The sequence below is a fragment of the Arachis ipaensis genome, chromosome B7 (assembly GCF_059453495.1).
Source record: "Arachis ipaensis isolate K30076 ecotype BB chromosome B7, ASM5945349v1, whole genome shotgun sequence".
Classification (NCBI taxonomy): domain Eukaryota; kingdom Viridiplantae; phylum Streptophyta; class Magnoliopsida; order Fabales; family Fabaceae; genus Arachis; species Arachis ipaensis.
Genome location: NC_142442.1, coordinates 130,107,417 through 130,126,332, shown reverse-complemented (window position 1 = coordinate 130,126,332; position 18,916 = coordinate 130,107,417). Strand labels below are relative to the sequence as shown.

The window sequence follows — 18,916 nt, the reverse complement described above, 5'->3', positions numbered from 1 at the left end:
TGGGGCAAAATCTAAGTGATGCACATTGCTCCATCAATTCTGCACAGAACTTGTGTACATGAATCAGGTATTGTACACTAAAAAAGTGGTATGGGACAATTAGTTTACCTTGCTGTAATTTGTTGGAATGACCATAGAAGCTAGAAAGTTACTATAAGATATTATTACATTATGTGACTTGGACCCTTCTATATTATTCAAGAAATGTATCAACTTGCTATGTACAAAGATAAATACAGTAAACTTCAGCAATGGATTACATGCTTGCAACAATGGAAGGAAGTTCCGCCTCTGCTTCATGCTCTCCGGCTGGTGCCTCTGTGGTCTACATGCACAATAAGCATGATTAGGGATTTAATTAAAAAGAACCAACGTGGAAACTTTGATGCCATTTCAACTGATGCATACCTCTGAAATATTCTTTTGAGCTAAAAGATAACGCTCCAATGCACCTTTGCCATAAAGGATCTTGGCCCCTTTCCCACGCTCCTCACCACCAACAGCCCCTTCATCAACAACAACAGCCTCTATAATATCATCTCCTGTTCTTGTATCGGGGATCTGCACAAACATTTAACAAACTAAGCAATACAATAATACAGTTCATGAAAAACACATTCCAATTTGCTAAATTCCTAGTGAAGAGCATAGGTTTGTAGACCAATGCACACCCCATCTAAATTTTTTTGGTCAGGAAGTTACTAGTTTACCAAAAGCCATCTATTCTGACTATGCTTTTCTAAATAAAATAGAGAGAGATCAAAATACATGAGTGATATTAACAGTCAACACACGTACTCGATGTCATACATTACATACAAATTATTCAGTCAAAGAAAACTAGCATACCTCGTACATGGCATCTACCAGCACACTCTCCAATATTGATCGTAAGCCCCGAGCACCGGTGTTTTTAGATATTGCTTTTCTAGCAATTGATCTCAGAGCGCTTTCTGTAAAATGCAGCTTTACCTGAAAACAAAATGTTAATTGTTGTCGAAACAAACAATTTCCAGCCAAAAAGCCCATGAGAAAGTATCAAAATCTACATGAGAAACCAAATCCCTTTTTCCCTTGTAACTATCATGACATATTATCTGTTTCCCTAGATAAAGATGAGAAGGTTCATAAAAGCTTACTCCATTCATGTGGAACATCTTCTTGTACTGCTTCCCTAAAGCATTCTTAGGCTCTGTGAGGACCTATAGAACATATTGAAAAATAGTGAAGTTAGAGGCATCGGTGGCACCCAAAACGACTATTAAAGTTGACAAAAAAAAAAGCATGTCTTAAGAGAAAATTTCTGCCACCACACAAGCCAGGCTGCCAGGGTCAATTACATTCTTTCTCACCATCTGTTGTTCAATTTTGTAGTCATCAACAGACAACAGGTACTTGATTTACTACCTCATTCATTTGAGAACTCAGCTAAATGGGAGAAGCATTCACAGTTGGAAGATGTACCAAGTACCAACACAATATATAGAACTGGATTATAGACATTTTTGTAAACAGTACTATTTACAGTTAGCTTTTTGTTATCAACCATCAATGATTATAAAATATTTATCTAACCACAAAAAGATAAATGAAAAGATTAAACTCAGTGGCCAGATACTTTTCATTATTTTCCACATTAAGAACCGATATGATGAGGGATCTATGGATAACACCTACACCAAACGGTATTAATCTTGGATGTTGCTTATCCCAGATATAATCACCTCAAAATCACCAAGATTCAGAGCAAACAAGCACAAAAATGTAGGATAAACGCTAAGTGCAACAGATTACAGAGAGGAAGAGAGTATCAAACCTGAAGTCAAGTGAAAGTTGAGGAGGAGGAGGAGGGGCAACTGGTGGCTGCGGCGGCGATGCTGTCGACGGCAGACGGCGACTTCTTTTGATCTGACGCGGTGGGGAGACACGACGGCAAGGTAGAGCACAGAGCAGTGGACGAGGTGGGAGGCGACAGCAATAGCTACAATCTGTTTGTTGCTGGGTAAATTTCCAAGAGGTTAGACCAAATGCACCAATATTCTATCTAGTAAGTTGATTTAGCTATCATAAAAAAAGAAAATAAAATTTGAAAGAAAGCAATTATAATAACAATCATATAATTATTAGCTTCTTTTTGACACTCATTTGTAATTGAAATTTGTTTCATATTACGAAATTCAATTTAACAGTGAATCAATCATTAAAAGATGGATAATGAAAATGTCTTATTTGGAGCATTGAACTGAAATATTTAAAGGCAAAAAAATAATGAATGGTCCCACACTCCCACAAGGAAAAATAGTAATGAACGGACAAAACAACGCATTCTAATTGCTATAATAAAATAAAAATGAACAATCTTAAACTATAAATAGATTTTGCCTCAAGCTATATGATTCATTTAGTCTACTAAGTGCATTTCAGAAAACTAAACTTAACACCTTAAAAAAAAAAAAAAAAAAAAAAAAAAAAAAAAAAAAAAAAAACAGAGAGGAGTGACAAAGTACTAGGCAGGTTAGTACAACTTTGGTGAACAATTTGTGTGCTGTTTTGAAATTCCAACATACATGTACAAGTTACTTCTTCAATTTAGAAGCATCAGTAAGAACATTCCATTTTTTCCTTTATTAAGTCTCACATTTAAGTAAATATTGTTACTTTTTTCACACGGTTATTTATTTAAAAAATTCATAACTATTCAATAAAGTTTTCCCTCAAAGTTATACAGCATCAATCAAGAGTCAAGACCTACACTACTCAAAGATTCATTATTGACCCCTTAAAAAATAACATTAAAACACACCTCTTTAATTTAAGCTTAACTCAAACCTCAATCCAGATAACACCATAACATTTAGTGTGACTTTGAAATGTTCTTTAAGTGCTGCCAATGCCATCAATTAATTCAAATAAAGGAAATTCATTAAAGATATTCCTAATTGCAAGCATCAGAGGGTAATGAACTAATGATATCATACCTCAAGAAGAGACCCTCCGGTCAAAACTGCTGCACCTTCACTCTTGGTAGTTGAAATAAACATGAGAACTTTATGATACTGAAACAACCATACAATTCAAAATTTAGATTTTTGCTAAATGCTTCAATCATTTATATAGATTTTCAAGTTACAAAACAAGAAAGAAATCTGATCCAAGCAATTAAAGATATAGCCAACCAAGTTACAGGACACATTTGGCATAATATTTCTTACTTGAAAACTCTAAGTGGATTTTATCCTCATTGATTAATAGTTATGTATACATACTGTTTTAATTTATTTAATAAACTAAAAGAATGGTCAATCATCCATCCATAGGAGACAGGTATTGAATAATATATATTCTATGCTTAGCAATTGTTTCTCTTCTAGTGACATGTAAATAGATAGAGAACTATTATGTATATTCTGATTTATCTGCCCCCTCTCTATCTCTCTCTGATCTCTTTTCTTTTATAATAATATATAGCAGAAAGCAAAGCCTTGCAGCTTGTATTATGGCATAACAATAGACAAAAATGAGACAGCATAAAACATGCAGGGTGAAACCAGCAGCCATGTCTGTGTATGTGAATCAATGACTGATATAACTCATATTTCTATAGACCACAGCTAGATAAAGCTTAGCTCGTTCAATAAATCAATATAATTCCTTCATTATGAAACACTAATACACAACGCTTAATTTGTCAAAGACCATTATGAAATCTTAAACCTCCTTTTCTTTACAGTCCGAGAACAAGGGAAAATGCATGGAAAAATCTATCACTTTCACCGTTGCTACAATAATAGTTGGAATAAACACTGAATTTTAACATGCATATTTGACAAATTAGTTTCATGCGACCAATCTGTCTCAAAAAGATTTAAATAATAAAAATCTAGACTAAAATTGTTAAAAAGAATTAGAGACTAATCTATTTTTGGTGGTGCTAAATGCAGCGGTGGAGAATGCAGGGTTTTAATGGTGTGGCAGAACCTATAACCTTAAAATCAGAAACAATCAAGGTTGCGAGAACCGAACCGGTCAATGAACCGGTCAGGTGACTGGTTCAATGGTCCAACCAAAGTCAAATCGTAGTTGAACCGGTTTAATTATATATAAAATACAATTATTAAAAATTCAATATATAATTTCGAAATGCATAATGTTTCCATCTTCAAAATAAAAAATTTCTAATTAGTTTCGAATCAACAAGCCAACAACTAAGAAATTAACTCAGGATCAGAGCAATAGTACAAAATTAACTAAGAAAGTTAAGAACAATCAACAATAATTGGAGCAGAACAAAAACAACAATCAACAATCAACCCCTGGTTTTTTTCCAATAGTTACATATAGTGATACAATTATACAAATGCATGCATTTTGAAAAACTCTCTTCATTGTTCCAGTAACAGAAAAGCTTAAGGAAGCTAGAGTCTAGAACTGAACAACTATATCTGAGGTTTGAGGTGTTAAACAACCCAATCAAAAGAGTGAGTTCAGAAATGAAAACACTTCTATTCTATCACTAGCATAAATATCTTCATCAAGGCACATTCACATTCAATTAAATAAAACATATCTTCTGCTACAGCCTACAGGACCTGTAGATTTAATAAACAAAAGATATATCATGTATGCATTGTGGCAATTCAGAAATGGAATAAACATTTAGAAGGATAATATATTAATATTAGCCTCAACTAATATGAAAGAGCAAAAGCTAACTTCCAACACCTAATATTCCATGATAGTTGTTTACAAAGTCAAAATGATGGAGCCTTAAAATGAAAGATTTGTTGTGCTTCAGAAAAAAAAAAGGAATACAAATAAAATTTCATCTCGGTGAATCACAAGTTCAACAAAGTTAAACAACAATCTCAAATTCTCAATCGTTGTGTATCAGTCGAGTATCAAGAAAAGTTCAACAGAATCATTCAAACCATTATTTCAGAAAATCAGCAACTCACAACAAGCAAAAATTAACAAAATCAGTATTAACTATTATTAACTCAGCAACTCAGAATCAGACCATCAGTAAACCCAGTATTATTAACAAAGGTATTAACAAAATCAGCAACTCAGTATTATTAACAAAAGTACACAACAAGCAAAAATAATTTCAAGCAGCAGTGCTTACCAGCGGCGAGGGAGGAAGGGAAGTGACAGCTAAGGAGGAACCGAAGTGAGCTCGGACAGAGAGCGAGAGAGAGCTCGAAGAGGGACGTTGAGCTCGGACAAAGACAGGAGAGAGAGAGCTCGAAGAGACGACGACCGACCAACCCTTGGCGACGGCGACGCCACGAGCTCACGCAAACCTTCCTGCGACGACGAGGAGAGGAGGAACGATGAGAAGCGGGCCGAGCAGAGCTTCCACACGCGACGCGGCACCCATGGTCTGTCCCTGCCGGCGTCGACAGCACCCTCTATCGGAGGAGAAGAGTTCGGCGATGACTTTGAACATGGATGGTGGCTGCAGGCTGCGTTCGAACTTCGAAGGAGGTTCGGGGACTAGGGTTCTTCAATCTTCATTCTTCAGCGTTGAGAGAGAAAGAGAGAACTACGCCGTTTTGAGGGTATACTACCGAACCAGTAACCCTCAAAACATCCAGTCGGTTTAGCGCGAAAACGAAAGAAAACCCTTGTGAACGAAGGAGAAGGCGGTTTACCGCGAAAACGAAGAACAAATTCATTAGAAAAGCACCCAAAACATAAAAATTAGAGGAAAAATAACCATTTGTACCCATCAAAAAAGAAAATTAATATTGTATCTATTAAAAGATAAATTTTATACCATAAAAGTGTCTAAATATTAAATTTATGTTGACTTTTTAATAAAATTTTAGAATTATTCCACCATTATTTTCAACCTCTTTTCTCTTTTTTTCTAAATCTCAAACACCTTGGTTGCCTAAAAACCCTAATCTCAATACCTAAAAATCCTAAACTACCATTTTTTCCCTAATCTCAATATTCCTTTCAGCAAATTTCAACCCTTTCTTTATTTTTTTCATCAATTTTATCATCTCTTCCACCAACACCATCATCACCACCACCGTCACCAACCGTCAGCCTCATTTTCCTCCTTCTCCACTGTCAGCCATAAACAGCAACAACTTTACTCTAACTTTTAATTTTACTTCTCATCATCACTTCTCCAATCTCAAATCCTATCAACACTTTATTACCGCCATTACCATCACCACCCTTCCTCCATCACTTTCAATACAATGTCGAAAGAAAAACCTTTGGATGCTAAAAATTGAAACTTTGATAAGATCGTTTTGGTGGTGATTTGGGAGAGTGAGAAAATTCAACTTCGTTAATTATATAATAAATTTGTAATTTGTACTGTTGTAAATATAGGACATTTTTCCATGGAGTCCATGAGCTTGAAGTGGATCTAGGAGGAGTTGAATCACACCACAGGACCTTGCGCGCTGGATCTCGGTTCAGTCTCACTTCCGGAACTTCTCCATCTAGCGTTGCGTGGGAATGGATGGATTGCCTGGTTGCCTTGTTGTCGTCTTTGTCATCATCAGCGTGAAAAGATAGGGGCAGTGGTGGTTAGTAGAGTAGTAGAGAATAGAAGGTGGTTAAGGTAGTGGCAATGGAGGTGTTTGAGATTTGGAAAAGAAGAGGGAGGGGTTGAAGATAAATGATAGGGTAATTTTGGAATTTTATTAAAAAGTCAACATAAATTTAGGATTTGGGCATTTTTGTCGTAGGGAATCCATCTTTGATGGATACAACGTTAGTTTCCTTGTTTAATTGATACTTTTGTCAGCGTTCATAAAGTTTATACGTACAAATGATTATTTTTCCAAAATTAGATTACCCTTGAAAAGCATGGTCTTTCACTCTTTTGTGAGAAAAACATAGCTATCAAAATTGAATGGATAATGGATTTGGTCATACAATTCAATCAATGATTTAATGGATAGGTTAATGAATTTTTATCTGTTCATAATTAAATAAAAATATAAAATTATAAAAAAAATTAAAATATATATCTTCACAAATATATTAATAACAAGATAGAAAAAATTTGATAGTTGAGAGTCATTAAATGACAATTTAGTTAAACCTGAACAATTGTCAATTATCAACTTCACATGAAATTAAGCGCACATAAATTTTCATCTAATAATAATCAAATATCAATTCTAACACATAACTAATGATACAAAAATAGGCTAAAAAATTTAGATACAGAAATAGTAAGAGTGATATACCTTAACATGGTAATTTTTGGTGTTTTTTAAAACTGTGAGAGGTACACAAATTGGACTGTCCGATTTGTGTTTAAAAAATTAAAAAAATTTGGGGTACACAAATCGGACCGAGTCCGATTTGTGTACTTCAAATTTTTTAATTTTTTTTTAACACAAATCAGACGGTCCGATTTATGTACTTATACAAATCAGACAATCCGATTTCTACTTCTCTAATTAAACGGTTCCACATTTTAGAATAATACTCCAATAATCTACATTTCAAAAAAACACCACTATTATTCCAATATCAAAAATTAAAAAATGACAAAAATAGATAATAAATTAGTTATTAGTATAAAATATTTTTTCAATTTAAATGAATAAAAAATAAATTAATAAATTAATGATTAACAAATTAAAAATAAAATTCAAATATATTCTTACCGCAGCAAATTCATTTCATTAGTAATTTTTAACAACAAATTCCACTATGATAATTTTCAATAACAAAAGAATTTAGTTAAATGATTATTTTAGCAAGATACAACAAATTGTTCTATTGTAGTAGCCACCAAAAAGTTTCTCTTATTACTCCTGCATTGCCTATATATTATTTCCTTTGTTTCTCCTTACTACATAATGTGAGTATAAATTGATAGCTATTATTTATTGAAACTTAATTCTTCTTTTTGTTGAATTCTCGCTTTGCTGTCATCATATCAAACTAGATCATTCTGTATCTTTGTTCCGTTGACCGTTTCATTCGTCACTTACTGGTTGACTTCATATTTGATTAATAATCTAAAGAAAATTGTTGTTACTATTTCGTTAAGATTTGAGTTTGAAACCTGCATTATAATGCATTTCATGTGTGTGAGTTTATGTATTACTAATAAGAGATGCTGGATCCATAAAATTGGTCATTAATCAGAGAAGAAGAGGTAATGGCATCATCACAAGAGAGGGGTGCTTATAGAGCTAATTGTTTTGCTCAAGCCTCCTAATTCTTCTCATTGGCCGCTTGATGATCATAATCTGAAAACCAACAGCAAGTTATTCATCTAGGCATCGATATTCATGTGCCGTGTATCGTTAACTTACATCTAAATAAAGTGATACTGTGCTAAATCATAATTAATAATAGAACAAGTGTCAATAATGATTTTATTTTGTTGATATTTATTAATTGATTTTGAAAAGTAACAAACCGTCCAATTCATGTTAAAAAATATCTTTATCACATAGATGGAAACTCCAACTCAATCCACCATATAGAAACTGACCCAAAGAAAATGAGCCCTCTTCTTTTATTATTGCTTCTTTTAAAACCTATTAGCAATGTCGTATTAAATTTAAATATTACTTACTAACATCATCACAGACAAAGACCTATGTTGTTTTGATTCCATTTTCACTTTTTTCACCGCTTCTCTTTTAGGTATGTACTATGTACGCGTGGATTGGCCTTGCTTAGGTACCATATTTGTTAATTGATATTGCAATAACACCAATTCCTAATACGACTATTCCTAATACGACTATGTTAAGTATTCAACAAAATCAATCGTCAAAGTCAGCCACCAGCACAAAATACATATTAGAATACAAATATACATTAAAAATAAATTAAACTACACATATATTTATATACAAATACATTAGTGACTGATTTTGGTTTATGAATAGTATTTTTGGATCCTCATAATAAATAAGAACGAAGAATCATGAAGATATCTCCATCATAGTGATCTAACGAAATCTCTTTCTATTTCTAAAAAATTGGATAATATTTTTTTGGATACATCTAGGTAAATATTAAAATCAACTTTCAAATTTTAAACGTATGAATTGTTTGTTCATTAATTATGAGTTGATTTTATTATTTCACTATCAACATTGTATAAAATTTAACATCAAGGATTAAAAAAGTACATTGAACCCGACGGCTTAAGTATTGTTCAATGAATCATTAAAACATAGCCACCAAACTTCACTTATAATTTTTGCCCACTAATTCATTATGCAGCAGATGATGTACCCTTGTGAAGGAATTATGAACTTTTCTAGAGCACACTCTAAATAAAATTCCCCAAACAAGAAACAACTCACCCCTTGTTTCAGTATTCAATAAATTATGTAAAAGGCATTGGTGGGGCAAAATCTAAGTGATTCACTTTGCTCCATCAATTCTGCACAAAACTTGTGTAAATGAATCAGGTATTGTACACTAAAAAAGTGGTATGGAACAATTAGTTTACCTTGCTGTAATTTGTTGGAATGACCAGAGAAGCTAGAAAGTTACTATAAAATATTACATTATGTGACTTGGACCCTTCTATATTATTCAAGAAATGTATCAACTTATGTACAAAGATAAATACAGGAAACATCAGCAATGATTACATGCTTGCAACAATGGAAGGAAGTTCCGCCTCTGCTTCGTGCTCTCCGGCCGGTGCCTCTGTGGCCTACATGCAGAATAAGCATGATTAGGGATTTAATTAAAAAGAACCATCAAGGAAACTTTGATGCCATTTCAAATTATGCATACCTCTGAAACATTCTTTTGAGCTAGAAGATAACGCTCCAATGCACCTTTGCCATAAAGGATCTTGGCCCCTTTCCCACGCTCCTCACCACCAACAGCCCCTTCATCAACAACAACAGCCTCTATAATATCATCTCCTGTTCTTGTATCGGGGATCTGCACAAACATTTAACAAACTAAGCAATACAATAATACAGTTCATGAAAAACACATTCCAATTTGCTAAATTCCTAGTGAAGAGCATAGGTTTGTAGACCAATGCACACCCCATCTAAAACTTTTTCGTCAGGAAGTTACTAGTTTACAAAAGCCATCTATTCTGACTATGCTTTTCTAAATAAAAATAGAGAGATCAAAATACATGAGTGATATTAACAGTCAACACACGCACTCGATGTCATACATTACATACAAATTATTCATTCAAAGAAAACTAGCATACCTCATACATGGCATCTACCAGCACGCTCTCCAATATTGATCGTAAGCCCCGAGCACCGGTGTTTTTAGATATTGCTTTTCTAGCAATTGATCTCAGAGCACCTTCTGTAAAATGCAGCTTTACCTGAAAACAAAATAATGTTAATGGTTGTCGAAACAAACAATTTCCAGCCAAAAAGCCTATGAGAAAGTATCAAAATCTACATGAGAAACCAAATCCCTTTTTCCCTTATAACTACCATGACATATTATCTGTTTCCCTAGATAAAGATGAGAAGGTTCATAAAAGCTTACTCCATTCATGTGGAACATCTTCTTGTACTGCTTCCCTAGAGCATTCTTAGGCTCTGTGAGGACCTATAGAACATATTGAAAAATAGTGAAGTTAGAGGCATCGGTGGCACCCAAAATGACTATTAAAGTTGACAAAAAAAAAAAAAAAAAAAAAAAAGAACAGAGCATGTCTTAAGAGAAAATTTCTGCCACCACACAAGCCAGGCTGCCAGGGTCAATCACATTGGTCAATCACATTCTTTCTAACTATCTGTTGTTCAATTTTGTAGTCATCAACAGACAACAGGTACTTGATTTACTACCTCATTCATTTGAGAACTCAGCTAAATGGGAGAAGCATTCACAATTTCACACAAGGATTCAATGACCAAGTTGAATGGTTACTCGAATATAGCCTACCTGAATGAGTTGCTTTTCAGTTAAAGCTGACAAACTGACAAGGATAGGAAACCGCCCAACGAATTCAGGTATTAAACCATATGCAATAAGATCACTACTTTCAACCTGCCAAATATAATTATTTTCAGTGATACAAATGTCCAACCTGAAACTAGTAGATTCATAGAAGCTGGTGTACTTAAAAGTGACATAACATGTGACTTACAGTTCCTAATAAAGTTGATGTAACAGCAGCATCTGTTACACCACCTGTTCTCATGTTTGAACGTACAGGTGCCCCGAATCCAATTGAAGAATCGTGACGCCTGAAATGGAATCAAGGGAATTACTAGTCACAAAGTGTTGCACACCCAACATTATTGATATCATTGGTATTCAATTTACAGCATTTGTCCAACCTTTCTGAGATAGTTTTCTCTAAGTCAACAAAGGCTCCTCCACAAATGAAAAGTATGTTCTTTGTGTCAATCTGTTAAGAGAAATAGATGGCACAGCAGTTGTAAATAATAGGCTCATTCACCATAGGCTGCTGGTCTCTTTAAGTATACACAAGTACGTCAACTTGTAGTATAGCATACCTGAATACTGTCACCTCTTGGATGCTTTCGAGCTCCCTTCTCAGGAAGATTGACAACCTTGAATGGAAAGAATGCAACAGATCAATATTACAATGAATTGATAAAGATACCGAAACAAAAAGTAATATAACTAGCTTTGACTTTTTACTGTTTCAACATCATGTTTGCAGCAGTATCAAATAGCTAAAAGATTCACGAGAAGAACTAACCGTTCCCTCAAGCATCTTCAATAATGCCTGCTGAACGCCTTCACCAGAGACATCTCTGCTGATGTTAAGGCTCTCAGCCTGAAATACGAAGATCAGACTTAGAAGACAGTGGGAAAAAAGTTTTGGGATTTTGAAGAAAGAAAAGAAGGGGGGACGTAAGAAAAGGGGAACCTTCTTGGTGATCTTGTCAACTTCGTCAATGTAAACAATGCCTCGCTGTGCAGCTTCCAGATTATAATCTGCAACCTGGAAATATATGTATGAAATGTTGATTCAGATGCTATGATTGTTGACTTGAGTATTTCATTAAACTGCAGCTAGTCCATGGCTACATAAACTCAGAAGTAAGACTTAAGTATGGGTTATTATGTTATTTCCGTCCGTTTATTTCAATATACATGTAGCCATTTTAAATATTCAAGCCAGTAATAAAGTTTGTTTAGCAGTGGTATGATTTTTTAAGTTATTGTCGTATATTTGTGTCAATATACATGTAGCCATTTTAAATATTCAAGACACTGTAATCTTCCTCCAACACTCTATGCTACAAAAGCTAGACAAAAAAACCTATTTTATTCCCAATATTGAATCACACCGTTTAAACCTGGTCTATATTCCTGCAAAAACTAGTTTTGTTTGGGCTTAATGACAAATCTCAAATTGCTATGGTGTATGAAAATGACAGGTGCTTACGGTGAGTAGCTTGTATAATATGGACTCCACATCTTCTCCAACATAACCAGCCTGCACAAAGTTGGTACTGGGGCATTTTCAAATTGGACAAGCAGAAATGCATCTGGTATATAACACTCAAATTTCTTAGCGGTAAGAAAATCATATTAACTTGCCTGAGTTAGTGTAGTAGCATCTGCAATAACAAAGGGAACATTTACAAACCGTGCCAAAGTTTTGGCTAGTAATGTCTTCCCTGTCCTTGAAATGGCATCAAAAAATAACAAGTTAGACTAGAAACATGTCATCCATGATAAATAAAGTTGAAGTGAAAAAGGGAGTCCTATACTTGGCTGCCACTTTCATTTATATTATAAATGATTCCACAGTCAAATTTCTAACCAAGGGATTTGGCACAAATAAATGCACCAGTGCAACTAAAAACGAAACAATAACTTCTTGTAATTCCAACAGCTGAAGGATGATAAATTATGCCAAAATACCATGAAAAACAATAACACAAAACTACGAGTTCTATGCAGATACAAATACTAGAACAGAAGGTAAAGGTTAAAATAAGTAAACTGGTTTACCTGATCCTGTTGGCCCCATGAGAAGGATATTGCTTTTCTCAAGTTCAACTCTATCATCATCAGATGCATCAGCTTCACCATTGCTGCTGTAACCTCCTGCAGGCCTAGCATTCCCAATAGTAAGAACAAGAGAAAAAGCAGCAGCATCATCAACCAACAACTAACGAAATAGTTAAAAACAGAAGGCAAACTAACTAGAAACTACTTCACAATGAAGTATTAAGTATAATATACCAACCACTTGGGTGAAGATTCATGAAATATCCTCTTATAGTGGTTATAAACTGCCACAGAAAGCACCTGGAAAAAAAAAAGCCAAAAAAAAAAATCAATAAGCATTCAATCTCTTTCATCACTCAATCATTCAAAAAACAATTCAAAAGAAGAATTCAACCTTCTTGGCCCTCTCTTGGCCAATCACAAACTTGTCAAGCCCCTTGCAAATCTCCTTTGGCGTTGGAAAACTATTCCCAATAGTGGTTCCATCCCAGCACCCATCCTTTGAATCAAAAGGCCCCGAATCGCCGGAACCGGCCGCACCACCAGCGCCACCTCCGCCGCCACTGCCACCGCCACCACCGGCATCAAAACTGTTATTAGAACTCCTGACTACAATCCCGCCGCCATTCCAGAGCTCGGGAGGGTCCCCATAAGAGTCGAGAACCTCGTATCTGGTTGGAGAAGGGTTTGGGAAATTGCCGCGGAGAGAAAGGGGCTTGAAGGAGGTGAAGTGGTAAGGAGTGTTGGAGAAAGGGTGGTCCCACTTGGTGGTGGCCGGAGGGAGGGAGATTGGGGTGGTGCGGCCACCGTGCATGTGGTGGCTGAAGAGGAGGAGCTGCCTAAGGTGGGTTGTGGCTTCCCTGTAAATGTGAGGATTCTTCGATCGAAACGCTGCTGCTGCTGCGGCAGCCATGGAAGAAGGGAAATTAGTTAGGTGTGGTCAAAGGTGGGATTGGAAAGTTAAGATTTTTGGTTATGGCGGTGTGAATCAGTGGTGCTAACTCATATGGGGGTGTTGTCAGATATTTTTTGGTGGAAGAAGACGTTGATTTTTTTTCTTCTTATCTGAAATCACCTCCTAGAACCACAACCTTACCACCAAATAGTTGATGTGTCTTATGTTGATCAGTAATTAACATAAGATCTCTGAGCGTCCGATCAAGTGCTTCAAAGCACATTTTATTGAGCATTGGAACTTCATCCTAAATTATTAAACTACTTTGGATGAGCAGCTCAGCCTTCAAACTATCATGCTTGGTATTGCAAGTAGATTCATCAGTAATTGTAATGGGTATTGAAAATTTAGAATGAGCCATTCTGCCACCAAGTAAGAATAAAACAATCTTTTCTCTAGACCGAATAGCAGAAGAAAATTCATTCTAAATAAATGTCTTACCACACTCACCATGCTTATAAACGAAGTAAAAAACCACCAAAGTATGCAATAACAACATTAAGTATCTCATCAAATACTAATATTTTTTTACTCATGAGTCATCTTTTGTTTCGTATATAAGTTTGTGTGAATCAACTCATTTGTGTCATTTGCTAACTCTTTCTCTATCAGCTTATTCTAAAAAAATCAAACATCAGACATCTTAAGATATAATATTGATTGATAGTCTCTTAAAAATCATGTATTGCTATTGAGTATCTTCTCAATCTCAATAAGGCAGAAATTTTTTTCATTCGTCATCAGTCATGTCCTAATAAAAGCACATGATGGTTTTGTGATATTTAATAAGTAATTTCAAAATAAAATTTATTAATATTATTAATAAAAATAAAAGTAATAACAAAATACAATCTTGATATAAAAAAAGACATAGTGAAATATCTTGATTTTTTAATGCTTTTCTCTTCTCATATAGTATCCTGTCAACTAATAATGTCCAAATTGCATTCTAAATATGATCTAATTTGCTAACGCTATTAGATATCAGTAGCATCACAAATAGTTTTTTTAATTGATGACCAAATGCAGGTTTAGCTACCTCATTAATAGCTGCAATAAATTTTCTATCATCACACAGTAGTTCCATAGAATAGTAAACATCTTGAAAGTTAGAATATGTAATCTCATTAATTGTCATAATAGACTCATATGTTGTGCAACCTCTCTGAACAGTTAACAAAATTCTCATATAGTAGATATCACATGTACTATTAACTGTCCTAATACACGATATATCCGATCAGTCTTCAACCTTTAAGTTTATTGGATTGTTAATTCTGCCAATCTCTTGCCAACTCGAGTTACATGTTATTGTGATGAAGAGGTCTGGATATCCATATTTCTTACAAATTGTCATAGCATATTGACAATTATTAAACATGTATCTCATGCCACCAGTGAAAGACTCGGATAGCATCTTAAATTCCCTTGTATATATCACTCTTCACCTTATCTTGGTTATTTTGATAATAGTTCAGCCTTTGTGCTTCATTCATGGAAAAGCAATCAACCAAAAACTGCTGAAATAGTCTTCCACCATTGACAATAATTGCATACTCGACCCTTCTTTCTTGTATTCTTTGGTCTGCTCCAGATATTAAATTTTGTAAGAGTTGAGGTGGACGTTGCAAAAACGGCAGTTGTACCTTTCCTCACATACAACATATTAAGAACTCAATATTGGATTCAGTTTTGGACTTCTCTGATCTCTCTTTATACCATATCATAGCATTACAATGTTGATAAAAAAATTCTAGGTCACTAATGTCTATTACATTTAATAATCAGCAAGATAGTAAATTTTGTTTCAGTGTAACAAATACTTTATATAAAAATATACCTTTTTTCATCATGTGAAGTATAAAAATAATATCTACACAAAATTATCGATAATTACAATTTATGGATTAAAACATGAGATCATATAATATGGTTTTATTGTACCAAGATCAAAGTTTAAGTTTTATATACATAATAATCAAATAATGATAGTTACAATAGATCAATGTTCAAATACAAAAAATATAATATATAACCATATCTTTGTCAAAATTTTAAAAATTTGTACACCAATCGATAATTTTTTTGTTTACAAAAACTATAACAATAGTAAATAATAAAGTGTTGATATTGATACTTCTTATCTGTATTCTCAGCAACATCGAATATGACTAGATATTCAATTTGCACAAAATTATTTACTACACTCGTATTTTTCAGTAATATTCTCAACTTCTTAAAAAATTCTTGCAAGATTTATAGGCAATTCTTTTAACAATGATTTTTTTTTTTTGTCTTAGGTGTCTTCTCTTTTCAGCTATGTATACTGTTTCTAATTCTTTGGTTAATAAATTCGAATTAGATGTAGTTATAATAAAAAAATTAATGTATCCTTAAATTCAAGAAGAAACTACGTTATATTACCACTGTTATTGTCTATGTTGGTAATGTTGATACATATCATCATCATGTCTGTAAGATGCCTTTGAGTATGGTAATAGGAAATTTTCACAACTCGATAGTGTCCGTAACCTTATCACTCGTATATGTACACACAAATTATCATTTGTAAGATTGATCTCAACAATTTTGTGAATACGAACCGCCATGATTAAAAGATAGAAAAATTTTAAAAGGAGTAATTAATTGTACTAAGTAAGAAAAGTGTGTTGCTATACATCTCTAATTCCTACTTTTATAATTGACTCATAGTTAAGATTTTTTAAACCTAATTGACTTTGATTTGAATTTAAAATAAAAATCCTAACAACTAAAAGATGATATAATGTAAACAAAATTATTATATTAGACAAAAAACTAATTGAATAATTATTAATAATGATCATTATTAGCTTATTTGAATTAATTCGAGTTGACTCATACAATAATTACGTGAACTTATTAGTTTAAGAATAAATTTGAATTAAAATAAATTTAAATTAATTTTTTCAAAAATTTTAATTTATGAACAAATAACTTAAAATTTAAAAAATAACCACCTAAGTAAAACAACTTTAAATTTAAAAAACAACCATCTAAGCAGATAACTTAAATTTAAAAAGTAACCATTGAAGCAAATAATAATTTATACTTTATAAATAAAATTTTAAAAATTCAAAAGAGTAGTATGCAAATAACTTAAGATTTAAAAGATAACAACCTAAACAAATAATTTAAAATTTTAAAAATAATAATCTATGCAAATAATAATTTATAATTTATAAATAAAATTTTAAAAATTTTTAATAACGACACCTAACTAAATAAATTTACAAACTCAATATATAAGTGTCATATTATCATAAGAGCTCTCCATTTATATTACTGTAAAGATTACTGTAAAGATAAAGATAAAGATAAGAGCTCCCTATTTGTATTACTAAAAAAATTTATATTATTATAAAGATAAAAATAAAGATTACTATAAAAATAAAGATAAAAATAAAAATAAAAATAAAAATAAAAATATATATTTTATATTTTAATATATATTTTAAATTAATAATTAATTTGATGACTAATTTTTCATCTATTTCTGATATGATTTTTTATTTTTAGAGACACTAACATAGTTTTTTGTGAGAATTGATTTCTTAGTATTACTTTAAAAAGAAAGGATGAGAATAAAAAATTTACAAAACAAAATAAAAGAGAGCGATTTTTTAAAGTAAGAAAAATATTAAAATAAAAAATAAAGATTTATTTTCAACTATTAGGAATTTAATAATAATTTATTTTTTATTATTTTATGAATTGAAAAAATTGAATCTAGAATAAGTGTTTATTTGGATATTATTATTTTAATAAAAAAGATTTTTTTTTAATGAAAAAATTTTTTTTTTATTTTTTAGCGTGTTTGGCAAATTTTGAGTAGTAAAAGTAAAAAATACTAAAAAAAATCAGAAAAAAATATATTTTTTTAGAAGTTATAATTTATTTTTTTTAAAAGATATTTTTTTCTTAAAAAAAGATATTTTTCATGTAATAAATAAACAAAAAGTACTTTTATATTATTATATCTAAACATAATTAATAAATAAAAAGATCTTTTTAAATAAAATACCTAAACATAAAATTATTTTTACTTTTTCATAAAATCTTTTAAAAAAAGATAACTCGAAAAAGATATTTTATTTTTACTTTTTTTTATAAGATCTTTTAAAAAAGATAACTTAAAAATCTTTTCTTAAAAGCTCACGCAAACGAACCTAAAACCCAAAACAAAACCCTGGAGTGTAGAACTGCGCAAGTGGCATTTGTTCCTTATTTGGTAAACAAAAGTACTATAAACGAAGCAAAGTCTCTCTCTTTAATCCACTCACTGGTTAGATATTAAGATATTCTCTCTTCTTCGGTTCTTCTGCTTCTTCTTCTTCTTATTCTCAAAAAAATAATAGACAGATACTTCTGGTGATTCCAAAAAAGAGTAGACACGATATATTGTCATCAGCTATTAATGTAAAACTCGCAAAATTAGTGAATAATTAGTCAATAAATTAATTATTAATGGAAGAAATTAGAAAATAAAAGTTTACAGTTTAATGAGATAGAGTTAATTAAAATAAGAATTTTAACACTAATTTTAAAGAATTTGGCCTAAAATTAGACCGAACGAGAAAAATTGGTTGGACCAGACCCAAATCAGGCCTAAGACCCAATATATATAACTTCACTTCCACCAAATTTTTCATTCATTGTTCCCTTTCCAGCAATGAGAAGAGAGATTGAAGAAGTCACCAAAACTTAACTCCTTTTCAATTTTCAATTCATCGTAACTTTCGATTCGGAACTCCGATTGATGAGCCGTTTGCGGCCACGCATCCACAGTGACGAGCTCTACTAAGCTTAATAATCAATTTGGTAAGAATATTTCATTTTTAATTTTGAATTTTCTCCCTCCAATTTCAAAAATTCAATGTGTGGGTGTTGAGATTTTTTATTCTTTGATGTTATATGCTTGAACTAACTCGAGAAAATTGGGTTTTGCTCCATTGAAAAAGATAAGGACCTCCAAACCCTTGTAAA

The 18,916-nt window shown here is 32.5% G+C and overlaps 1 protein-coding gene across 3 annotated transcripts; it reads right to left on the bottom strand.

The window, feature by feature from the left end:
* Positions 1–53: 53 nt before the first annotated feature.
* LOC107605898 (CLP protease regulatory subunit CLPX1, mitochondrial) lies at positions 54–14,192 on the bottom strand. 3 transcript variants are annotated; one of them, XM_088494054.1, is made up of 15 exons: positions 13,331–14,024; positions 13,175–13,236; positions 12,937–13,040; positions 12,520–12,599; positions 12,365–12,415; positions 11,843–11,917; positions 11,672–11,749; positions 11,463–11,519; positions 11,283–11,353; positions 11,090–11,189; positions 10,885–10,989; positions 10,486–10,548; positions 850–972; positions 409–561; positions 54–325 (listed from the first exon to the last, which is right to left on the bottom strand). In XM_088494054.1, exons 1-15 carry the CDS (start codon positions 13,847–13,849, stop codon positions 257–259), a joined length of 1,710 nt encoding a protein of 569 aa, XP_088350180.1. In that variant the 5' UTR covers positions 13,850–14,024; the 3' UTR covers positions 54–256. The 3 variants fall into 3 exon arrangements, with proteins under 3 accessions (XP_088350180.1, XP_088350179.1, XP_088350181.1); XM_088494053.1 differs by lacking the exons at positions 54–325; positions 409–561; positions 850–972 and adding exons at positions 9,295–9,670; positions 9,754–9,906; positions 10,193–10,315 and having other exon boundaries at positions 13,331–14,192; XM_088494055.1 differs by lacking the exons at positions 54–325; positions 409–561; positions 850–972 and adding exons at positions 9,295–9,670; positions 9,754–9,906; positions 10,193–10,315 and having other exon boundaries at positions 12,937–13,032.
* Between the last annotated feature and the right edge of the window lie 4,724 nt (positions 14,193–18,916).

Excerpts from the sequence above, each read along its gene's own strand:
- LOC107605898 (XM_088494053.1), bottom strand. The coding sequence starts at position 13,849 with ATGGCTGCCGCAGCAGCAGCAGCGTTTCGATCGAAGAATCCTCACATT. Across the intron at positions 13,041-13,174 it reads CATGAATCTTCACCCAAGTG|GCCTGCAGGAGGTTACAGCA; the intron begins GTTGGTATATTA and ends TGGGAATGCTAG. Across the intron at positions 11,190-11,282 it reads GAGAAAACTATCTCAGAAAG|GCGTCACGATTCTTCAATTG; the intron begins GTTGGACAAATG and ends ATTCCATTTCAG.